Source organism: Oryctolagus cuniculus, chromosome 4 (genome assembly GCF_964237555.1).
Source record: "Oryctolagus cuniculus chromosome 4, mOryCun1.1, whole genome shotgun sequence".
NCBI classification, from domain to species: Eukaryota; Metazoa; Chordata; class Mammalia; order Lagomorpha; family Leporidae; genus Oryctolagus; species Oryctolagus cuniculus.
Window position 1 is genome coordinate 125,388,595 of NC_091435.1, and position 25,977 is coordinate 125,414,571.

A 25,977-nucleotide genomic window follows, 5' to 3' on the forward strand; every position below is an offset into this window, starting at 1 on the left:
TTGTGTATGTAGTACATCCTTAAACATCATTTGTAATGCTGGATGAGTGGTTATGACATATTCTTTCAGTTTCTGTTTGTTTTGGAATATGTTTATTGCACCTTCACTTATAAATGAGAGCTTTGCTGGGTATAGTATTCTAGGTTGATAGTTTTTTTTTCTTTTAGGACTTGGACTATGTATCTCCATTCTCTCCTAGCCTATAGGGTTCTGATGAGAAATCAGGTTTAAGTGCAATTGAGATGCTTTGAAAGTAAACTGGCATTTTTCTCATGCACATTTTAGAATCTTCTACTTGTATTTTACTTTTGAAAGTTCAACTTTAATGTTTCATAATGAAGATATTTTCTGATAATACCTATTAAGAGGTCTATGTGCTTCCTATACTTGGATGTTCCTATCTTTTTCCAATTTAGGGAAGTTTGCTGCCATTATTTCACTGAATAGGTCTTTTAATCCATTCTGTCTTTCCACACTTTCAGGAAGTCCTAAGACACATGTGTTTGGTCTTTGGATAGTATCCCATGAATATTGAAACAGAGATCCTTTCCCTTCCCTCCCCTCCCCTCCCCTCCCCTCCCTCCCCCCCCTCCCCTCCCCTCCCCTCCCCTCCCCTCCCCTCCCTCCCTCCCTCTTCCCTCCTTCCTTCCTTCCTTTGAGATATTTTTGAAGGTTTGTCTTCTAGTTCAGAAACTTTTTCTTCTGCCTCACCAGTCTGTGTTATGGCTTTCTACTGTATTTTTATTTAACACACTGAATTTTTCATTTCTAATATTTCAGTTTGATTTCTCTTCAATATCTCTGTCTCTCAACAGAATTTTTCATGGGTCGTTTATGGATTTCTTTAAGTCATGTCTTTGATTCTCAGTATTTTTGAGTAATCTTATGATCATTCTTTTGAGTAACTTTTCAGGCATTTCATCAATATCTTTGTCTTCACATTCTAATATTGAAGTGCTTTTGCATTCCTTTTGGTGAGTACTATTTTCTTCTTTGTTCATGCTTATTTTATTTTTACATTTATTTTTAGAATCTGTAGAAACACTTGTTGGTTTTCTCCTCTGAGGGCTTTTATGTTTGAAATATGCCTCTGTAGCTTATTGGAGTGTCTGCTTCATCAGTGGATGATATCCAGAAGTGTATGCTGGGTGGGACCAGGGAGCTCTGGCTAGTGCTTGAGGGTGGAGCAAGAATCCAGGCTAACATCAAAGTTGGTCATGGTTGATCTCCTTTATTGTCTGCAGCAAGGAGGGTATGATCGTATTGGTTGGTGTTGTGACAGTGTCAGCCTGTCTCTGCCAAGGTGAGCAAACCCAGGGTGAGCCTACAGCACCTAAGCATCTCACCCTTGCAGGCACATGAACTGCACATAGGATCTGTGGGCTCCTCATTGTGAGCCTTGGAACCAGACACAATGATTGCTCAAAGACCTACCTGCACGTATTGCATGCCCTATCACAGTCACAGAATTCCCGTAATCACAGGGTGCAAGTCTCCCACAGTCATAGAGAGCACATGATCCACTCTCAGCCATGTCTGCTCCCCCAAACATCCACCATCCTTGAAAAGAGCTGTGGGCTTTCCAGAGCCAGCTGCCTCACAGATAGTGATCCATCAGTGCTCTGCCTTGGCAAGTCGAGTCTGAGCACCTTACTAGGGGGAGGTGTGTGTGTGTGTGTGTGTGCTTCATGTGCCTGGTTTGCTATGATTTGTTAACTCCTCTGGTTTTGTTTTGAAATTTGCACTTTCTGGGAAAGTTTCGCTAGAAAACTTATAGGAAGCTTAGAAATAGAAAGTAGTGTTAGGGACATGGATTGGCCTTATATGTGAGGGCTAGTGAGTCTTTTCTGGATGAGATTAAAGAAACATAGCAAACAAGTAAAAGAAAATGGAGTCCAAATTTGAATAATAAAATAAAAAAATATAATCACAGATTTGAAAATTGCAGAAATTTAAGTTAGGAAAAGATTCATGAAAATAGATCTTTGTAATAACTAAGTGTGGGGATGGGAGAGGGAGGAGGAAGAAGAGTTAGAGTGTGTGTGGGAGGGAGGACAGGGTGGGAATTATCACTATGTTCCTAAATCTGTTTATATGAAATACATGAAGCTTGTATAACTTAAATAAAATTTTAAAAAGAAAAAAAAGATAAATGATTCAGGAGGTTTAATTATACTGAAAGCCAACCAGTTTTGAAAGTAAAAATTTAAGTTGTATATATAAAGAAAATCACTCAAAGGATAGCTATAATATAACAGAAATAAATTTGAATTTGACATGAAAGAGGTTCAAGTTTATTCTACCTCTTAAGGTTTTGTGACTTTGATGTCAATGTTCAACCTTTCTCAATGACAATTTTTCTATCCGTAAATAGAATGTATATATGTTTATAAGACTATTGTAAGAACTATTGTAAGGACTATTTAAGATTAGTTGTCTAAAAGGTTTTTATCATAAACATTGACAATATTAAATAAATGTTAGGAGCCATTATTAAAATATATCAGGTTTTATCTTAAACTGTTTTTGGTATCAATTGGCTGTAGTAGAAAGAAAAATCCTGTTTTGGAGATAGCAGTTGGGTTATTTATTTCATAGCCAATAAAACTTTCTAATGAGAACCATAAGATATAGCCTGGATTAGAGAATTTGTTACTGTTTCACTTTATCAGCTATGCCAAATAAGAAGGAAAACAGGGTCTAAAAGGAAAATAGAGAACACTAATGTATGTTGAACCTTCATTAATATGATAAACTTAAGAGAGATGTAAAATTGTATAAAAGGCATGAATTTGCTATTGGGAGATTAAATAAGAACAAGAGATGGGCTAAGGATGGGAGATGACTGACTCTTACATTTTAGTTTTCTATACTATGAAGTTTCACTATATTTCATTGAGCCAATCCTTAATAGTTGAATTTTGTTAGAAAAATGGATTATTTCTTTTCCATTCTTATATGTTGTCTAGAAATGTGTGAGCTATGTGGAATACTTACTAATGTTTTCAATAATTACTCATGTATTTTGCAGTTATAACTTTTTGCTGTTAATTTCTACTTTGGATCTTGAATGAGTAAATTCTCTACTTACCTGGAAATGGCTACATCTCAGTTTGAACTTTGTGATTGTCTTTTATTTTTTTTTTTTTCGTTTTTAGATCTCATGGTATCCTCCTAGTTTACCTGAGTTCAACTTAAGGCCCCTAAATTTCTAAACAAATGGTGTTATAAACTGGATAGTTAGGGTGGGCATTGTGGTTCAGTGGGTTAAGCCACTGCTTGGGACCCCTGCATCCCATTTTTCTCACTTCCCTGCTTCCAGTACAACTTAACTGCTAATGTACCTGGGAAGCAGTAGATGATATCTCAAGTACTTGAGTTCCTGCTATCCATGTGGAAGACCCAGACTCTTGTCTGTTTTGGTATCTCTCTCTGTCACTTTCTTGCTCAAATAAATAATTAAATAAACAAATCTATGTTTAAACCACTAAAAATTACAAAGTGAACTAGTCTAACCTGGCACATAAAGTTGTTATCAGTTTGGCTTTTTATTTGGTGAGAAATTGCTTATCTTTTGGAATGCATGTGCTAATGCTCTCTAGCAAATGGCAGGCAAATTAATGAGCTGCTCAAAGCTTGTCTGGGTCAGTAGAGTTCCTTGGAGGTATCACAGTTTCATTTACTTATGGTATTTTCAGGTGATGTCTTGATAACATGGGCCTCTGAACAAAGGTGATAAAATTTTTAGCTATTATACAGTTTTTTAAAGCATTATGCACTCTCTGAACCTGGCAAAAATCAAGGATATTTCGCCGGCAAAAAGCTTAACAGCTATTCAGCAGACTATTCAGAAAAATCAGATTTCCCTAAAACCTAAGTGTTGGACCTAAGAGATAATGGAATCTTTGAGGAAATATGAGATGCTGGCTCACAAGGTTAGCTTCCTCTATGATTATTCATTAGTATTTTAAATGTCAGGGTGTGGGGCTGAAGCGCTTACTGATGAAAATATAATTTTATGTTGTTAATAAACAGAACATTCCTGAAGAGTTTACTTTTTCCAGTGACATTAAGTATGTAATGTTCATGCAGCAACATTGAGACCAACTCAATAATAACAAGATATATTGCTTTTTGCACAATATTCTTACAAATACTCATTTAATCTGCATCACTACTCTGTTATACTTGAGTTCTTGTCATCCATATGGGAGACCCAGACTCTGTCTCTGTCTCTATATCTATCTCTGTCACTCTCCTGCTCAAATAAATAAACAATTGAATGAATAAATAAATCTATGTTTAAACTTGCTAAAAATTGCAAAATGAACTTAGTGTAAGCTGACACATAAAGTTGTTATCAGTTTGGTTTTTTTATTTTGTGAGAAATTATATCTTTTAGATTGCATGTGCTAATATGCTCTAGCAAATTGCAGACAAATTAATGAGCTGCTCGAAGCTTTTGGATCTCATGGGATCTTCCTAGTTTACCTGAGTTCAATTTAAGGTTAGGTAGCCACAGGGAAGATAAGTAACTTACTTTAGGTCTCACTGTTAATGTGAGTTAGCTATTTGAACAAAAGCAGTCTAGCTCTGGAGATTCTAACCTTACCTAGTTGTGGGGAGCAACTCGGACTAGACTAAGTTACTGGAATTAAGACTTATTCTATGCATCTGCTTTCCCACAATATGGCGCTGAGAAGGGAAACAGCTTCTACACAGCTGCCTCCAGTTCAACCAATAAACTGTAGGACCTGCTCCTGATTGGAGGAGAGTAGCGTACTCGGCGTGTGGGCAGCCGAGTTGGGATTGGCGGAGGAGGACTATAAAGGAGGAGAGAGACAACATGCACCAGGAACATCTAAGGGGAACATCTGAGGGAACACCTGTGCAGCCCCCGAGAGAGCCGGCCGGCGGTGTGCCGCTCCCCTGCGGAAGTGGGGAATGTGGCAGGGGGAACCGCCCTTCCACGGAGGTGGAAGGGACGGTAGCCAACCCGGGAAGAACCAGCAGCAAACCCGGGGAGGGCCGAGCAGACGAAAGAACAGCGCAGGGTCCTGTGTCGTTCCTCCATGAAGAGGGGGAGCGACATAATGGTACCGTGACTCGGATATGAAGCCTAGGCAGGGTTTAGTGTCGTTCCTCCATGAAGAGGGGGAGCGACACCTAGTTTTTTATTTTAATTTTCTCTTGCTGACCTTCGTGTTTCTGAATCACCACGGCAGATTGCTCTGGTCATTCGATGAAAGGTTCTATAAATATATGTGCACATATAGGTGGATTTCCATAGAAGCATTCTGTTTTAGTAGGGAATTTTTTAAAATAAAGATTTATTTATTTATTTAAAAGTCAGAGAGAGAGAGAGAGAGAGAAATGTCTTCCATTTTTCCATTTCTCCATATGGCCATAATAGCCAGGGCTGGGCCAGGTCAAAGCCAGGTGTCAGGAGCTTCATCTGGGTCTCCCATGTGGGAGGCAGGGGCCAAAATACTTGGGCTATCTTCTGCTGTTTTTCCTAGTTCCATTAACAGGGAATTGGATTGGAAGTGGAGGAGCAGCAACTTGAACCGGCGCACATATTGGATTGCAGCCGCTTAACCTGGTACACCATCGCACTGGCCCTGAATTGTTTTCTTTCTGTGTATATTTATGATCAGCAAACTCTAGTACTAACGTAGGAAGCATTAACTTTGCCATTAGCTACTAACTTAGAGTAAATGGACATTTGTCAATGATTGTGTTGATTATTGATTTTATAGTTTATTTACCACTTCCTGGAGAAAACTTATATAATAGGTGAAGGGCTGCTTTCTCTGATTAAATCTGAAAGATACATAGGATGTTTGAGGTCATGATCATTCTCCAAAGACAAAGTAGCTCTGACACTAGTAGTCTCAAACACTGCACAGTTAAGTAAATTGCACTGCATTGAGAATGCTTTAAGAATCGGCACCTTCTTTTTAGTGTAGGGAAACATATCTCATGAAATTAAAGATGCTCTACTAATGCTCTGTTTTACTTAGATGAATAACGTGACAACAGACTATTGTCTTGACATCATAAAGAAGTTTGAAGTTTCAGAAGAAAATAAGGTGAAAAATGTTCTTGGCATAGAAGGTAAAATAACTAATATTCTCAGTTTCTCATTTCTTGGATGCAGTCTGCTAAGCTAAATTCCAGCAGAAGTGTTTAGGGAAAGAATCAGGAGACACCCATGGAATTGTAGATGATCAAGCAAGCCTACAACACAGATGCCCTGATGCTGCTATGGCTGTTACTGTCACGGTGCCCCTGACATTTTCTATAGCAAGGAAATCTGCTGGACACCGATTTGTATGGTGGATGCTGAGAAACATTTCGGCTCAACTGGCTAATATTTGGAAATAGCTTCATCCTGATAGACTTGTGAAGGGGAATTTAGTAATCTGAAACTAGTGACTGAAAGAAATGTATTTCTTTAGAAATGTTAGCAATTGACTTGTTTTTCTCCCAGTTGGTACTACTGAAGGCACTGTTGGTAAGACAAATATCATTAATATAACCACCTCATATTGTAGTTGAGAAAAGTGAGATTCAAAGAAATTATGTAATTTGCCCACAGTTATATACTCAGAATCTAGCTTCTGGGTATTATATACTTAAAATCATAGCCGTGCTTGTGTGTGTGTGTGTACGTGTATCTATCTAACATATATTTCAGATATGTAAGGAAATAAATTGCAAGCAGCTGATACTCAGGCAAAGCAAATAATCTTGGTGGAAGATCACTAGGGCCCTGCTGCCGCCAACAGCATCCAAAGCCATGGCTGATCCTGTCCATTGGCCTCCCATTTCCCTTCACTCTCATGATCAGCATGGACAAGGGAGTTTTACTATTATGTATTTACCTCCTGGAGTGAGGGTAATTAAAATGAAGAGGAATAATTTTCATCTATCATTAAAAATCATTTTAAAAACAATCAGACAAGACAAACTAATTTGGGCCTTTTCTGTACTCAGAAATTTTTTCCTTCGTGGGGCCCCAAAAGATGAAATTAAGCCTAGCTTCTAGGTTATGAGCATAAAGATGAGGATGAAGAAATTCTTAAGGCTCAGAGCATCTTTGCAGATATAATTTTACCAAAGGATTCTTGAAGACTTGACACCACTTAACCTAATAATCATTTTACTTGTGAGTCATTTATGTATTTATTCATGTATTAATGAATGCCTCTTTAATGTCTGCATTGTGTTTTGAAAGACTGGAAAAACTGATGTTTCCTACATAATTTTTAAGTAAATTTCAAAGTTACAATGTATGCCAGTTGTTAACAGCATTCTCCGAAACCAATTTGATAGTCAAATAATCACACCCTGAATTTAGGCAGTGCTCAATTTTTGATGTATTACTTTAAGTACAGGATTGACTAAAGTGCTTTTTCAAATCAACTTAACAACCTATCAGTTGTGGTCAGAGTACCGGCATGAGCCTCCCCTGAGGTCACACTCGATCAATTATCACTTGAGTATAGTTGTTACTAAATGGCTTCTTTGCCCTGAGTGAGCCCTCTCCCACCCAATCAAAATTCTTGAAAAGTACATTTATTTTTCTCTAGGTTATGTTTCAATGGTTGCTCCCCAAAGAGCACATTTCTATTTTTTGACACATCTACTTGACCTCAAGCAGATCTCTCATTGCCCCAGTTTTCCCAACAAAAGCTGTCCTTAGGATAAATGAGATGATTGCTTTGAGCATTCTTTGACTTCTTTGTCTCTGTTAGTCAATTAAGTGGATGTGCTTCTAAAGCTCAAGTGCTTCCTTCTTTCCTTCTTCCAAAGGCTTCACGAACTTCATGCGTAGTCCTGCTTGTGACGTGTTTAACCCGCTGCACCACGAGGTGTACCAGGACATGGATCAGCCCCTCTGCAACTACTACATTGCTTCTTCTCACAACACATACCTGACAGGGGACCAGCTCCTGTCTCAGTCCAAAGTGGATATGTACGCGCGGGTGCTGCAAGAGGGCTGTCGTTGTGTGGAAGGTATGTACTCTTCATCCAAGTTCTAGTGTGTTCCTTTAATCAGTTAGACAAGTCTAATAAAAAGAATAGAGACTGCAGAAAATGCTCCCACACTGATTAGAACCATTTTCTCTACTCATTGTAAAACAATTCTTAACTCGTAATCCTCTCTTGCGTTGTGCAATAATGATTTAAGACAGTAATTTTGGAGTAGTTGTTGAGAATACACACCAGCAGTAGTTTCTAGTAAATGAATGGCCTAAGCAACTATATAGTGAAGATGCTTATAAAATATTAACATAAATAAAAACCTCGCAGACAACAAAAGTTCTGGAAGGTGGCATTCTGCTATCAGTCATTATTCAGCCCTTTGTTTCCTTACAAGTTTTGCACGTCTGACATGCTCAGAAACGCCAGGGTCATGCAGCCTCACTGGATTCACACTGATGGTTGCCTATCATTTTAATAGTAACACTTTCTTGGAGGTCAGATGTGGAAAATGACCTTTACTAGCTCAATAAAGAGATAGTCAACTCTGGGCAGTTTTGCAACTTTGAAATCTCTGTTTCCTCTGAGTGATTTCTTTAGCTTTTTGGGTCCTTCCAGATACTGATTTTCTCCTTTTTGGTTTACTTATCCAAAATCAGTGTCCTACCCAAGCCTAACTATGTTCCTACAATCATCTCCTTATAGTGAACCAAAGCTTGTATTCCTCCAGCTTTGATCGGGGTATTAAGAGGGCAGCTTATCAGTTAGCTTTGTCTAAAAGGTTGCCTTATCCATATATTTGCACAGACAGAATGTACACAGCTGTGGTGTAATTTTAAAGGCACATGATCTCCTTTATTCTCTCAAATATCTCCCTCATCAGCTTGCATCAGCAAATTCCTCCCCTAATATTTGGCTTAGAGTTATCACCATTAGAATGAACTATAACTTTACAGTAAAAGTTGGAAGATTATTTTTGAAAAGTTTTGGTTGAGGAGAAGAAATTACACTTACCTGGGGAACTTGGTAAGGTTTGTACTTGATCTGTTTCCTATTGGCAAATTTGGTTGTCTCTGTGGATTTGAATATACTGTAGGAAGGAAAAAGAGAACTATTATGATTTCAGCACTTTTGTGAGCCAGGACCTTGTTAAGTACTTTCCATATATCCTCATTTAATTCTTATAACACCATCAGTGGATATAGAATGGTCTCTTGAGAAGACACTTCAACTCAGAGTTATAGGTAAATGACTTAAGCTTTCATAGGTCAGAAGCTTAGAAGTTGCAATTTGAGCGCAAGTTGGTCACACTCTTCCACTCCACTGTTGTCCAAGATGCCTGGGTGCTCTCTGGAGGAGCAAGCATTGACTGGCATGAGCAGCCCCAAAAGGGACTGAATGAAAGCTATCAGGTCACATAAGGACAGCTAGAGAAGGTGAGAAGCAGGGCTGGTGTTGTGGCATAATGCGTTAGCCAATGCCTACAATGCCAGCATCCCATATGAAGGCTGGCTTGAGTCCCTGCTGCTCCACTTCTGATCCAGCTCTCTGCTAATGTGCCTGGGAAAACAGCAGAAGATGATGCAAGTGTTTGGGCCCCTGCACTCACGTGAGAGATTTGGAAGAGGCTCCAGACTTCTGGAGCCAGTTGCAACCATTTGGGGAGTGAGCCAGATAGATAGAAGTCCTCTCTCTCTGTCTCTCCCTCTCCATCTATAACTCTGAAATCAAATAAATACTTTTTTTTTTAAAGTGAGAAGCACAGGGTAGAGGGGTAGATTGGCTTTTTAAGCTTTATTTATTTATTTGAAAGTCAGAGTTACACAGAGAGAGGAGAGGCAGAGAGAGAGAAAGGTCTTCCATCCTATGATTTACTTCTCAGTTGGCCACAACAGCTGGAACTGCACCGAACCGAAGGCAGGAGCCAGGAGGTTCTTCCACGTCTCCCACATGGGTGCAGGGGCCCAAGGACTTGGACCATCTTCAACTGCTTTTGCAGGCCATAGCAGAGAGCTGGATCAGAAGTGGAGCAGCCAGGATTCTAACCGGTGCCCATATGGGATGCCGGCACTTCAGGCCAGGGTATTAACCCACTGCACCACAGCGCTGGCCCCTGGCTTTTTTTTTTTTTTTTATAAGATTTATTAATTTTTTTTGAAAGGCAGAGCAGAAAAGAGAGAGAGAGAGTTAGAGAGGGAGGGAAAGAGACAAAGAGAAAGGGATAGAGAGAGAGAGATCAGTTATTCAATCTTCCATCTGTTGATTCACTCCCCAAATACCCACAACATTTGGGGACAGAGCAAGCCTGAGGGCAGAAGCCCAGAACTCCATCAGCATCTCCCAAGTGGGAGGCAGGAACCCAAGCACCTAGGCCTTCTTCTGCCTTATTTGATGCATCAGCAGGAAGCTTCATCTGAACAGAGCAGTGGCGACTTGAGCAAGTACTCTAGTCTGAGATTCAGATCACAATACCCACACTCAGGTTGGCTTTGAAAGGAGGAACTTGCTTCCTTCCCAATTATGTCTACCACCAAATATGTGATTCTGAAGGCTTAGAATTTGGTGATGTGATCTTGTATTGTCTCCTAGCAATTTCTGTCAGCCCTGTGATTGGAATGCCTTAGTTTACCTTTGGAACTTGGGCATGGAGGCAGCAATGTATATATACTCACTGGCACTTCAATCTCAATGAACTTGTTTTTATTCTTAAACAGCTATGTCTAGGATTTAAAGAACTCGACTTATAGACTATAGCAGGTCATGAGTTGAAAATGTTGGGTCCCACAGACAGTTTTCTGAAGCAGCTTTTGCCAAGTGTTGCACGTAAGAAATGAAGAATAGTGATCCTGGACAGTTTCTTCATGGTCCTGTGACCTGAAGAATCTCTCCAGTTTCAAGCTTCTGTTTTGTAATGTTGTGTTTTCCATCTCCGTTAGTTCAGCTGTAGTCAGTCATGTCTTCAGTCAGGATGCAGAGGGTGTCTTGGGGAAGACTAATAAGACTTTTTGGTAAGGTGGGCTTGTCAGCAAATCAAATTGATAACGTTTTGTACATGGCTTTTCATGCACTTGATTTTCAGCCTGAGTTGCTTAATAAATATGGATGTTCTGTTCAGGGATTTTCACTTTCATTATGGGACTGATGTTGCATCACTGTTGTAATCGGTTTACAACTTTTCCTGTTATCTCTGGGAGCACTACCAGGGTGGAACATTTTTAAGTTTCATTATGAAAAACCACCAGGTTAGCTTCTTGCACTCCCAACTGACCCACTTGTTTGTCATGGTGCTTTTTGGAAGCCTCTAGTGTGTGACCTGATTGAAACACAAGCCCCAGCTCTTTTGTGGCTAGAGGCATTGGTTGGAGGATTTCTACCTCGCCAATATTCCCAACACAGCATGTTCTTGCAGGAGACTTCACTGCCATTTGAACTTGGCTATCAATGCCTCAGGGTAAATGCCAGTGTTGTCAGGGAGTGTTGTTATTCTCACTTAACAGACAAGTAATGAAATTGGATATCCAATGTGACCATTAGGACAACCCAGCACCTTCAACTATGGATGTTCTTCCTGTATTAACAACAGAGCACCCTATTTTTCACAGTTGATGTAGTTTTAGGAATTGTTTGTATGTGGACATGATAAACAATTCAGGCATGACATTGCTGTACCTACTGACATTAGTTCATTTATGAACTCTCATGCCCCTTTTCCACCAAAATGGAACTATAAATCATGGTAAAAATTGAGATATCTGTGCGTTCTTTCCAAGACTATATCCAGAGACAAAAGATTTCGGGGACATGGAAAACGATGGATTAATCTCTTCTGAGAAGATATCTTTGTTCCATTTGACATTATTTGCAGACCCAAAGGAACAGCATGGCAGTGTAGGATGATATTACAAAACCTTGTTCTTCTCAACAGCATCTTTTTTTTTTTTTTTTTTTTTTTTTTGACAGGCAGAGTGGACAGTGAGAGAGAGAGACAGAGAGAAAGGTCTTCCTTTGCTGTTGGTTCACCCTCCAATGGCTGCTGAGGCTGGCACGCTGCGGCCGGTGCACTTTGCTGATCCAAAGGCAGGAGCCAGGTGCTTCTCCTGGTCTCCCATGGGGTGCAGGGCCCAAGCACTTGGGCCATCCTCCACTGCACTCCCGGGCCACAGCAGAGAGCTGGCCTGGAAGAGGGGCAACCGGGACAGAATCCGGCACCCCGACCGGGACTAGAACCCGTTGTGCCGGCGCCACAAGGCGGATGATTAGCCTATTGAGCCACAGCGCCGGCCAACAGCATCTTTATACTTTGTTTCCAGTGTCCCTGCAATATTAATCTCTCTCTTTTTTTAAAAAAAGATTTATTTATTTATTTGAAAAGCAGAATTGCAGAGAAGCAGAGGCAGAGGGAGAGAGGTCTTCCATCCACTGGTTCACTCCCCACTAGCTGCAATGGCTGGATCTGGGCTAATCTGAAGCTAAGAGCCAGGAACTTGTGGGTCTCCCACCTGTGTGCAGGGGCCCAAGGACTTGGGCCATCTTCTACTGCTTTCCTAGGCCATAGCAGAAAGCTGGATTGGAAGTGGAGCAGCTGAGACTTGAACCAGTGCCCATATGGGATGCCAACACTGCAAGTGGCAGCTTTACTCCCTATGCCACAGTGCTGGCCCTCCTGCAGTATTAATCTTAAACACTATTTTTCATCCCCCATTCCCAGTTATGTCCCTAAAGATATTTGAATAGTCAATATTTAAAGGATCAGTACAGATAACTGTGTTAGGGTTGTTGAGGGAAACATGTAAAATATATAAAGAGAAAGATTGAGATTGATTGATTTTTAAGGGACTGGGTCCCATGATTTTGGGTTTTAGCATGTCAGAAATGTGTAGAGCAAGCTTGGCAGGCTGGAGACTGATGTAAGAGTTGGTGTTGTCTTGAGTATGAATCCAAAGGGCAACAGGCTGGAGACTCAGGGCTTCTGTGTTGCAGTCTTAGGAGATTTTCTCCCTCCACCAGAAACCTCAGTCTTTGCTGTGGAAGCCATCATAGTCCACCCACGTTGATGTGTAAAATTAACATTACAGTCCTGTCATGGTTATGGTGAACATTTTAAAAGTTTTTGAAGGGCAGACGTTTCTCCTAACAGTTAAGACATTCATATCCCAGCTTGGAGTACCTGGGTTTGATAGGAGCCTCCAGGTCCTGACCCCAGCTTCCTGCTAATGCAGATCTTGGGAGGCAGCAGGTGATGGCTCAAGTAATTTGGTTCCTGCCACCCATGTGGAAGACTTGGATTGAGTTTCCTGTTCCTGGCTGTAGCCTTGGTCCAGCCTCAGCTGTTCTTGGCATTAGGAAGAATGAATCAGAGGATAAGAGCTCTGTCTGTGTCTCTGTGTCTCAAATAAATAATTGTTATAAAAGGAAATAGAGGTATCATCTCTTAGGGTATGCATATAGGAAAGGTGCTACCAAAACAGTAAAGATAAACAGTCCTGAACACTATGGTTTTAATGAAAGGCAGAGTTTCAATCTATATCCTGTTTGAGAAATTCAGGCTACAGAATTGCTTATGTTTAGCCCATATTGTATTTTAAAAAGTTGATTAATTGCCAGTATTTAAAAACTTGGAAAATACTCTGGAATGAAATCTAGATCTTTTTACCTTTCTCAAAATATCTGGCACTGGCTCAGCATTGTGGTGTAGCCAGTGGGGCCATATGGGCTCTGGTTCAGATCCCGGCTGTTCTACTTCTGATCCAGCTTGGATCAGCTTGGGAGGGGCAGGGAGGATGGCCCAAGTGTTTGGGCCCCTGCTGCCCATGTGGGAGACCCAAAGGAAGCTGATGGCTCCTGGCTTTGGTCTGGCCTAGTCCTGGTTGTTGCAGTCTTCTGGGGAGTGAACCAGCAGATGGAAAATCCCTCTCTCTTTGTAACTTTGATTTTCAGATAAATAGATAAATCATAAAAAAGTCCGGCATTAAATGTTCTTATTCCTCCTTAGTGATGATTGATACTGAGGAGTAGTTATATCATTTGTATTCATGTTTCCTCTTGGGCTGCTGCACTCGTTTATGTTAACTGTTAAGCTCTTTGAATGTGTGGCCCCTACTGAAAGAAAGGGAGAAATGTGAGGGATTATGTGAACTGGCAAGGTTCTGTGGGGATCCCACTTTAGCCTTGATTAGGATTTAATTAACAGAACTAAATAAATCTAATGGAAACAAAATGAATTTAATTGAACGGTTATGAAAAGTCCTGTGACTGACCGAGGAAGGGCTTTGTGACTTACTAGAAGACCTTTGAAAGCTGAAGAAGTGAGCTTGGAGAAACAACCTGTTTAGAAACATATCCGCACATATTTAGTTGGATTTAGATCAATATCTAGCAGAGGTTTTGGAAAGCAAGGCTAATTATGTGCATGGCATCCTTGTTAATGATAAGCACTCAAAAGCAAATCATTTATTATCTTCAGTTCCTTCTTCTGACAAGAAATTATTCTATGTGGCATCTTTATAATTTTTTAATAGGTACAATTTTAAATATTAACTGAAAAATAATGTGTGTCTTGTAGTCCCAGAAATATTAATACACCAGAGATTTGGGGTTGTTGATGGAAGTTCTGTGTTTTGGCAGTTGACTGTTGGGATGGTCCAGATGGAGAGCCAGTTGTGCACCATGGTTATACTCTCACTTCAAAAATTCTCTTCAGAGATGTTGTGGACACCATCAACAAGCATGCGTTCGTGAAGAATGAGTAAGTATAGCAACAGTTGGGAGGGAGTACAGCCGTCTGTTAGCACATGGAACATTGCCTGGATTAACATGGCTATAAAACCTATGCTCTTTCTTGGACTTTATATTTCCCTTTCTACTATCTTAGTTCTCTCCTTCCCACTCAGCAAAACATCATGGACAAATTGTATGGGTTCCATCTTTTGTACATTTCCATGCTCCATTTATTCCTATCCCATTCATTCTCATCCTGTCTTCTTGAAGACAGAGTGACCTCTAAATTTCTATACCCTGAGTATATAGTATCCATAAAGTCTGGAAACATAAATAAGTAGTTTTGGTATTAGATTATAAAATGGTAAAATAATATTATCTAGATTTCCAGACTTGTTGGGTGGCCTGTGTATACTTAAGTTTGTGGCATCCTTGTGTTACTTGATCTCTCCTTGACATTCAATAGTGTTGGTCATCTATTCCTTAATACTTTTCTTCTCTTCCCTTATAACATTTTCTCCTCCATTACTATGATGGCTTCTATCTCCTTTTTTTGGTCTATGGTTTGCTATTCCATTGCCTTAATCTTTTAATAGTTATGATTCCCTAAGGTGTTGCCCTTGTTCTATTTCTTAGATGTTTAATTATATGTCTAAAACTTTATCTGTAAGTTCTAGGCCTATACAGAAAAAAATCCTCATCACATATTCATCTGAGTATGCCATAAGTGCAAGCAGCCACAACACTGAACAGAAGATGAGACTCCTGCCAGAATGGGACTTAACAACCCAAGCTGAACTCGGCATCTCATTCTGCCAAACCTCCAGTTGCCTTGTGCTCTGTTTCCTTTTGCTTAGGGGCAGTACTGCCTACCAGTGGCTGCAGCCAGAAATTGGGAGTTAGTCTAAATTCAGACAATATTTGTTGATTCTTCTTCTTCTTCTTCTTTTTTTTTTTTTAAGATTTCCTTTTTTTTCTTTTTTTTATTAGTATTAGTAATATTATAATTTAAAAAAAAATTTTTTTTTACTTTTATTTAATGAATATAAATTTCCAAAGTACGATTTATGGATTACAATGGCTTCCCCCCCATACCGTCCCTCCCACCCACAACCCTCCCCTTTCCCACTCCCTCTCCCCTTCCATTCACATCAAGATTCATTTTCGATTATCTTAATATACAGAAGATCAGCTTAGTATACATTAAGTAAGGATTTCAACAGTTTGCTCCCACACAGAAACATAAAGTGAAAAATAATAGATGATTTTTTTTAAATGATGATGAAATCAGATCAGACCTATTGTCATGTTTAATCCCAGTGAGAGTCAAGTTGGGAGTTGATAATTTCTTTTTTTTTTTTTTTTTTTTTTTTACAGAGGATCAGTTTAGTATGCATTAAGTAAAGATTTCACCAGTTTGCACCCCCATAGAAACACAAAGTGAAATATATTGTTTGAGTACTCGTTATAGCATTAAATCTCAATGCACAGCACATTAAGGACAGAGATCCTACATGAGGAGTAAGTGCACAGTGACTCCTGTTGTTGACTTTACCAATTGACACTCCTGTCTATGGCATCAGTAATCTCCCTATGCTCCAGTCATGAGTTTCCAAGGCTATGGAAGCCCTCTGAGTTCTCCGACTCTTATCTTGTTTAGACAAGGTCATAGTCAAAGTGGAGGTTCTCTCCTCCCTTCAGAGAAAGGTACCTCCTTCTTTGAAGACCTGTTCTTTCCACTGGGATCTCACTCACAGAGATCTTTTGCCAGAGTGTCTTGGCTTTCCATGCCTGAAATACTCTCATGGGCTTTTCAGCCAGATCCGAATGCCTTTAGGGCTGATTCTGAGGCCAGAGTGCTGTTTAGGACATCTGCCATTCTATGAGTCTGCTGAGTATCTCACTTCCCATGTTGGATCACTCTCCCCTTTATTTACTCTATCGGCTAGTGTTAGCAGGTACTAGACATGTTTATGTGCTCCCTTTGACTCTTAGTCCTTTCATTATGATCAATTGTGAACAGAAATTGATCACTTGGAATAGTGAGATGGCATTGGTACATGCCACCTTGATGGGATTGAATTGGAATGCCCTGGTATGTTTCTAACTCTACCATTTGGGGCAAGTCAGCTTGAGCATGTCCCAAATTATACATCTCTTCCCTCTCTTATTCCCACTCTTATGTTTAACAGGGATCACATTTCAGTTAATTTTCAACACTTAAGAATAACTGTGTATTAATTACAGAATTAAACCAGTCATATTAAGTAGAACAGACAAAAAAACTACTAAGAGGGATAATGTATTAAGTTGTTCATTAACAGTCAGGGCTATGCTGATCAAATCACCGTTTCCCATAGTGTTCATTTCACTTCAACAGGTTTCCTTTTTGGTGTTCAGTCAGTTGTCACCGATCAGGGAGAACATTCTTCTTAAATTGTCTTTGCACTCCATTGCTGACCTTTCATTTTCCCTTTGGTTCATCTTCCACACTGATACGAAAAATTTCTTTCTGAAATATAAGCATGGTGTTGTATTCCTGTCTTAAGATCCTTCAAAAGTTCTCTGTAGTACATGGCATGTCTTCTATGCCCTTCAAGACCTGGCCTATTTTTTGCCTTCCAATGTCTTCTTCCGTTGCAGCAGAACCTTAGGATTCTGCCTAATTATTCTGACTTTTGACTATTCCAGTGAGCCCCACTCTTTTGCAACTCCCTACCCTCATGTGTGATGTTCTCTTTGCCTGCAACCATTTTTCCCATCATTCCACCTGCCACTTTTTGTATTATGTACAAGACTACTTAAGCATTGTCCCTCTAGCAAACTTACTGATGCCATCAGCTGATTTAAATCTTCTTTTTCTCTATATTTAACATCCTGAGCATATTTCTGTCATATAGCACCCTCTTACAATTGTTGGTTACTTGCCTTCTTTGAAATATGTATTCCTGTGAACTGATTGAAAACAGCAGGCTACATTATGCATTTCTTATTCATTCTTTGTGGCCTAGCTGTTCTGTAATATTCCAGACTTTTGAGAAAGAATTTTTGAATTAAAGAAGCAAATAAAAGTTGTAGTTGCATAAAATTAAATTTTAAAAAGTTAGTAGACTTTAAAATTTTAATACTTGGTCTCATTAATTAATAATGAGGCTAAAATGTTGTTCTAATAAGAGACACTTGCTGTATGGCAGGTTTAGTTTATGGTGTGTTCTGTGTGGGGGAATTGTGAATACTGAATTCTGATTAGTTTTTATAACCCTGATTTAAATTAAGACAGTTAATAAGCTTGTTTAGTGCATTTTAAAAGTTTGATCATTTTCTTTCTTAGACTTGGGTTTCAACTTCATGCCATGCCTTCTCTACTTTGGTGAATTGATGCTTTGGGCCACATAATTGTTTTGCTGTAGGGAGCTGTCTTCTGCACATTGTAGGATGATTAGCATGATTCTGGGCTTCTATTTACCAAATGCCAGTAACACTCTCTGTGACCACCAAAAATGTCTTCAGACATTGAGAAATATCCCTAGAGGGTACAAAATTATTCTCTTCTTTTTTGAGAAGCACATCTTTACACTGAACATTATCAGACACTAGCAAGCTTTTTTTTTTTTTTTTTTTTTTTTTGGACAGATAGAGTTATAGACAGTGAGAGAGAGACAGAGAAATAGGTCTTCCTTCCATTGGTTCACTCCCCAAATGGCTGCTATGGCCAGCACTGCACCGATCTGAAGCCAGGAGCCAGGTGCTTCTCCTGGTCTCCCATGGGGTGCAGGGCCCACGCACTTGGGCCATCCTCCACTGCCCTCCTGGGCCACAGCAGAGAGCTGGGCTGGAAGAAGAGCACCTGGGACTAGGACCCAGCACCCATATGGGATGCTGGCACCGCAGGTGGAGGATTAACCAAGTGAGCCATGGTGCTGGCCCCACTAGCAAGCTTTTAATAAGCAGATTGATAATTTGCAAATTCATGGTTAAAAATCCCTAATGTAATTGCAAGATACCTCAGGGTGGTAGTTTATTGTTGTTTTTCTCTCCTCTAATACTCTAGGGTAAAACTCATGTTAGGAAAGAAACAACACATAGATTGTGGTGAGATAAGCAACTGACTCTTACAAAAGTCATCTCTGTTATTACTTTCAGCAGTAGGCCTTACTAATGAGCATAGACGGTAATTTCAAGAGGTGTAGCCCATATTATGGAACCTGTTCTTGTTAAGAAAGCCTGGAAAAAGAATTTTTTCTTCCACATACATGTATTAGGCAATTCAAGTATTGGTTTTTATTGTTTTATGGAAAGAATCCATTGTCTGTTATTTCTGAAGATATATGATAGAAAATTAGGAAAAATTAATCAAATCTGAATTTGAGAGAATTTCTTACTCTAAAGAAAAATCCGAGTTGACAGAGGAATAAAGTCACACGGTTGTCCCTGGTTTCCTATGTGCCTTGTCCACCAACTTGTCAGGCTGTCTTGGGGTAGTCACTTCGTTGAGTCTCAAATTCTCTGTACACAAACTTAAGATCTGGTGTAGAGTGAATGCTTGGCCTTTTTAAAAAATTGACAACTAACATATATTTCTATAAGGAAGTGATTTTGAAATGCCAGACACGGGACAGTATATAACACATAATTCCACCTTGCTATTTTCTTCTCAGTGCTATTTGAGCTGTGAGCTGATTATGTATATTTAGAGTAAATAACTACATATAATGATATTTGTGGTTCTTAGATGTTTCTAGTCTTTAGACTGAATAAGAGAAAATTATATGAGTTTGCTGTCTTTAGGTTTCTCAGCTCTTTACAATTTTTCTCTTCCTTTTTAATTTTAAAAAATACATAATGTACCTACTGATTATTTTTCCTCTTGCAAAATATTAAACTAAATCATCCACATGGATTGATATTTTGTTCAGTCATTATGCTTACCAAAGTAAATTTGCTCAGAGGAATATTTTAATGCATCTCTAATCTTTCTCATTTTGTATCATTTTAATCATTGCCACTATTGCAAATACTGTCACTAGGATTGTAAGCACACAATGAATATGGAATTCTTTTGTAAAATTCCTATGAGTTGCCAGTACCTGAAGCCTCTGGAATGTGTTTCTGTTTTCCCAGGTTCCCAGTTATATTGTCTATTGAGAATCACTGCAGTATTCAGCAGCAGAGGAAGATTGCTCAGTACCTGAAAGGAATATTCCGAGACAAACTGGACCTGTCATCTGTAGACACAGGAGAGTGCAAGCAACTCCCAAGCCCTCAGAGTTTGAAAGGCAAAATCTTAGTGAAGGTAATTTTCTCAAAGAATGAATTGGAAGGCATTAATTATCAACTAAGCCTACCCTCCATTAAAGACTAAAGATTGGCTTAAAAATAGATTAATAATTAGAATCTTCATGAAGGATTGTCTAGATCTGCCTATCCACCTTATACAATATATTATATTTATGCCCTCTAAGAAGGCTGCTTCCTGTCTGAACATATATTCTGGCTTTTGTTTTGTTGGTGCAAGAATGTCAGTACTGTAAGCTAACTGTTTAATATGTTAGTCTAGAACAGTTCATGCTGCCAGAGGAATGAGTGTATAGCTATGTGAGGTGCAGGTGAGGAGGAAGCTCCTTGTGTCCATTTTTTGATAGCATTTTTTTCAGATTTCTTTTCTCCTATTTCAAGCTCCAATAACTGTCAAAAAAAAAATAAGTCGTCATGGTTGATCAGTCTTGGTTATGTGAATAAGAAGCGTTTGCTTCAGAGAGGAGCAGAGGCACAGACATAGTGCCCCACAGGACTCCTGTACCTGCAAAGGAGCAGGAAGTGGACAGAATAGCGTTTCATAAACAGATCCTCTGAATGCATATTATTAATGCAAAGAAGAGCCAAAAAAATAGCTCCTTGAGTTTTCAGATCACTAGCTTTCTGATTTTACTTAATTCCAGTCAGTCTAGGTGTTTGGTCCAAAACCACCTTGCATGTTTGTTTTGTTTTGAGATTAAGGACCTAAAAAGAGCAATAGAGTATTAATATTCAAACTGGGTGCTGTGGTTTGAATAAGGTTTTAAGGTTTGTCCCCCTGAGCTGATGCATGACTTTAATCTTCAAAGTCATATGTTATGGTATTTGATGGGGTAGAAACTTAATCCAGCTATAGTGCTTGGATGTGGGCCTTTAGAACGTAATAAAACCACTAGGGTAGAGCACTCATGATTGCACCCTGGTGACTTTATAAGGAGAACAAGGGAGGCCACACAGACACAGAAATAGGTTCTTCTGCCATGATATGAGGCAGTAAGGGGAGGCTCTTTCAAGCACCTGCGCCATGCAGTTTAGACTTCCATTCTCCAAGACTGTGAGTTTGGTAAACTCTTCTTGATAAAGTAACTTGCCTCAGGCATCTCATTATAATAATCAAATATAGACTAACACACTGGTTTGTATTTTATTTAAAGGGGATGTATATAATTAACCATGTATCATATTGGAGAGAGTAGGAAAGTCAAAGAAATGATGTCATTTCTCATTTCATTGCAAGCTTTAATGGTGGGCGGCATGTGGGAAAAAATATAAAATATTCTTGTTTAGAATTTGTCAAAGCCTGTTTTTGTATCATTTGAGTATAATGGATTCTGAGTCCATCCAAAAGGTGTTGTCAGCTTCAAATAATACAAGAGGTAACATTAAGGCCAATTTACCTAAGTCACTCTAAATGCAAACCCTAATGGTAAAAGCCGATTTCCTGGTTAGACAACGAAATGCCACCATTGTAGTCCTGTAATGTTTCCTGTTTTCTAAATATTCTTCAGCCAGCAGTCAGTAGATTCAATACAGAATAAGTTCATTTGAATAGAATCTTTTGCTTTTGGATGGTGGAACTTAAAGTGGGTACCTGATATGAATTGAGTCCCTTCTGCAAAACTGAGTTTGGGTCATTTGGTACTGAATGTCCCAGGGCCTATGAGCACCAGCGTGAGTCAGAGACAGTAGGTCTGAGGCACTCACTGAAAAGGGTGCAGTAGTGTAGACTGAAAGATTGTCTGGGTCTGTGGAAAATTCATTATACAACTCTCAAAAAGACGGTGGAAAATGAAATTAAAATTTATGACTGTATTTTAGTTCAAGAACACTTGAAATCATGTGTATTTTTTATAATATGTATATTCCATGTTTATGAAGAAAATTTACACCAAAAGAAACTCATACTTTTAATTGCATTTTTTCTAAGAAGGTTAAGTACCGTAGTATATAAATCTCCCCAAAACTAAAAAGTTGCTTATAAACAAAAATAATAACAAACTGTAATGTTGCCCAGATTTATTAAAAGCAACTCTTATTGCATGATCCAAGGTTTCTACTTTTATAAATGTGAAGCACAGAGCAACTGCCATTCTTCTGGAGCCAGGTAGGCAGATAACTTGAAGCTGAGTGTTAGCCATACTTCCTTTTTTAAAAAATTTATTTGACAGGTAGAGTTATAGACAGTGAGAGAGAGAGACAGAGAGAAAGGTCTTCCTTCTGTTGGTTCACTCACCAAATGGCCACCATGGCCAGCGCTGCGCCAATCTGAAGCCAGGAGCCAGGTGCTTCTTCCTGGTCTCCCATGTGGGTGCAGGGGCCTAAGCACTTGGACCATCCTCCACTGCCCTCCCAGGCCACAGCAGAGAGCTGGAATGGAAGAGGAGCAACCAGGACTAGAACCCGGTGCCCATATGGGATGCTGGTGCCACAGGCAGAGGATTAACTAAGTGAGCCACAGCGCCGGTCCCAGCCATACTTCCTTATACCATGTTTGAATTAACCTAATTCTAGAGTATAAATCAGGAAGAGACCACCTCCCACCCCTGGAATACCTGTTTCACTGTGTCACTTCTTGTTTATATCTACACTGTACTGTTGTTAAAAACCACAAAGTCACAAATTTGCTCTATAATTTTCCTTAGGAGTAACTTTATTGGTGAGACGTGCTGTTGTATTGCTTTTCTTACTATTTCCTATGCAAAGTACTTTTGAGATCCAGGAATGGAAAAAGCTGGTTGAGAATATGGCCGTCATGATGCAGGGTCTTTTAATAGAATCTTAAAAGGACTGAAAATGAGGGAGATTCTTGCTTTCTCTTTTTATTCCCTCACCTTTGCACGTTGCCTGAAGGGGAATGAAAGCTTAGTGCTGCTCCCCTGCCTCCTCACCACCCCCTGACATCATGGTGGCATTTCCCTTTCCGTCCTGAAGTATTGTGTAAGTCAGCTGCTCCTCACTGTAACAAAATGCCTGCTGCAGACTACAGATAAATAAAAAGCTTTCTTTAGCTCACAGTGCAGAAGATTCAAATGCCTGGTGACTGGTGAGGGCCCCATGGCAGATGGTCAGTTTTTGTTGGCAGTTTTGGGAGCTTGCATCAGGGCAAGTTGTCAAATAATCTTTTTTTTTTTAATTTTTTTAAGATTTGTTTATTTGAAAGGCAGAGAGAGAGAAAGTAAGTCTTTCTTCCATCTTCTGGTTACTCCCCAAATAAATGGCCGGAGCTGGGCTAGTCTGAAGCCAGGGGTCAGGAGCTCCCACATGGGTGCAGGAGCTAGAGTTCTTGGGCCATCCTCCGCTTCCCTCCCAAGCACATTAGCAGGAAGCTGGATCAGAAGTGGAACATCCTGGAATCAAACCAGTGCCCATATGGGGTGCCGACGCCACACGTGTTAGCTTTACCTGCTATGCCACAACACCGGCCCCAAGGAGTCACATCTTAAGTCAAGAAGGAGAGAGAGGTGGTGGTAGAGATGATGACTTGCTCTTTGCGCAACAAACCTTGCTGCAGAACTACTGGGCCACAAGAAAACTACTGATTCAAACCATAACAGGTTACAACCATTTGTATCACTTAAGGATTATCATTTCTTACTTGGTGATGTTTTTGTTCATGTTTGTTAGCTCTGTTCTGAACATTTGAAAACATTGCTGGTTTTGATTCTACTTCCAAAGAAGGGGGGTGGTTGTTTGACCTAGCAATTAATATATGAGCTTAAAATGTCCTGTCCCAAGTGGGATGCCTCGGATGAATGCCTGGCTCTGGCTGCTGACTCTAGCTTCCTGCTAACACAGACCCTGGGAGGCAGCAAGTGCTGACTCAAGCAGTTGGAACCCTGCCATACATGTGTAAGACCTCAACTGAGTTCGTTGGTTTTGTTGTGGCATTTAGGGAGTGAAACAGTGGATGGGATCTCTGTGTATTTTTCTCTCCTTGTGTCTTTCAAATAAGTAAATGAGATTTTTAAGAAAAGAGGGAATTGCTTTTCCCTACATTGTACGTGTCTTGTGTACAGGACCATCTTTGTGTCTGCCATCGTGTTCAAAAAACAGTTAACTGAATCAATAGTTAGGGATGAATAAATAAAAGAGGTTTATTTCTTCACTTCTCTCCGTATCTGGCTATGTTTGGTCTCCACTTAATTGGATACCTGATGTTTGGTGATGGCTTATTATCCTATTACTCTACAAATGACCTCCAAAATAAAGGACAGTGAGTTCATTTTCTAGGAGTTTTCCATATCAGTAAGACCTAAAATAGTAGGTAGTAATAAATACCTTAATTCTGAGATACCTTGGCATTAATGACATGCAAATTATATCCAATCAAACCTTTAAAAAATAACTTTTTATTGATGGCAGACACACACACAAAGACAGATGCAGGCAGATGAAGAGAGCTCCCATCTACTTGCTCAGTCTCCAAATTCCTGCAACAATTGGGCTGCCCTTGGTTGGAGACTTGAACCCAATCCAGGTCTCCCATGTAGGCAGTAGGAGCACAATTACTTGAGCCATCACCACCACCTTCCAGGGTCTGCACCAGCAGAAAGCTGGAATCAGAAGTGGAACTGGGGCCGGCACCATGGCTCAATAGGCTAATCCTCTGCCTTGCGGCACCGGCACACTGGGTTCTAGTCCCGGTCGGGGCGCCGGATTCTATCCCGGTTGCCCCTCTTCCAGGCCAGCTTTCTGCTGTGGCCCGGGAGTGCAGTGGAGGATGGCCCAAGTACTTGGGCCCTGCACCCCATGGAAGACCAGGAAAAGCACCTGGCTCCTGGCTTCGGATCAGCGCAATGCGCCAGCCGCAGCGGCCATTGGAGGGTGAACCAATGGCAAAAAGGAAGACCTTTATCTCTGTCTCTCTCTCACTGTGCACTCTGCCTGTCAAAAATAAATAAATAAATAAATAAAAAGAAGTGGAATTGGGTATTTCACTTGATCTTGACCAAAAGGCCAAGAAGCAATGGAACTGGGTATTGAACCTGGGATGCTGGCATCTAATTGGGCATGTTAATCAGTAGGCTAAATGTCTGCTTCAGAGCCCACCTTTCAATCATGCAAGTGGGGTGAGTCTTCGGAGTAGTGATTAAGACACTGCTTATGATGCCCATATCCCATTTACTAGTGCCTGTGTTCAAGTCTCAGCTACTCTGCTTCCAATCTAGTTTTCTGCCAGTGTGTACCCTGAAAAGCAACAGGTGATGGCTCAAATACTTGGGTCCATGCCACATATGTGGGAGATCTAGATTTGAGTTCCTGGATCTTGGTTTCAGCTTGACCAAACCCCACTGTTGCAGGCATTTGGGGAGTAAACCAGTATATAGAAGCTCTCTGTCTGTTTGTCTGCCTTTTTCAAATAAAATAAAAAAAATCTTATAAATGCTCCTCTATAAGTAGAAGAAAATAGTCAAGAACCTAAATTGCATTGGATTATACTACGGATTTTGTTTTCACTATATACATTATTTTAATCTGCTTTAAAGCCATCATTGTAGTAAGGATCCAAGATCAAGAGCTTTGGGTATTAAAGAGGGTGCAAGGTGGCAGAAGTTGTGCTGTGGATTAAGTTACCCGTTGGGACTCTGCATTCCATATTGGAGTACGGGCCCAGTCCCCACTACTCTGCTTCTCATCCAGCTTCCTGCTAATGCACTTGTGAAGGAAGTAGATATTGCCTGAAATACTTGGGTCCTTGACACTCGTGTGGGAGGCCTGGATGGAGTTCCAGGCTCCTGGCTTTGCCCTGGTTGTTGCAGGCATTGGGGAGTAAATCAGCAGATAGAAGATGTCCCCTCCCCCTCACCCCAAGTCACTTTGCCTTTCAAACAAACAAATTAATACATATTTTTTGAAAGTGCAGGAAAAATTGGCTCCTGGCTTTGACTTGGCCCAGCCCTGGCTGTTGTAGCCATCTGGGGAGTGAACCAATGGATAGAAGACCTCTTTCTCTCTCTCCCTCTCCCTCTCCCTCTC

At 40.1% G+C, this 25,977-nt stretch overlaps 1 protein-coding gene across 13 annotated transcripts in view; it reads left to right on the forward strand.

Moving 5' to 3' along the window:
- The window catches only part of PLCH1 (phospholipase C eta 1), a 300,525-nt gene that overhangs the window by 221,222 nt on the left and 53,326 nt on the right, over positions 1–25,977 (forward strand). For all 13 annotated transcript variants that reach the window (XM_070072611.1, XM_070072610.1, XM_070072614.1 and 10 more), the window contains 4 exons: positions 6,024–6,117; positions 7,819–8,022; positions 14,614–14,734; positions 19,828–19,999. In XM_070072611.1, the coding sequence (XP_069928712.1) occupies positions 6,024–6,117; positions 7,819–8,022; positions 14,614–14,734; positions 19,828–19,999 (591 nt within the window). The remainder of the gene's footprint in view (positions 1–6,023; positions 6,118–7,818; positions 8,023–14,613; positions 14,735–19,827; positions 20,000–25,977) is intronic.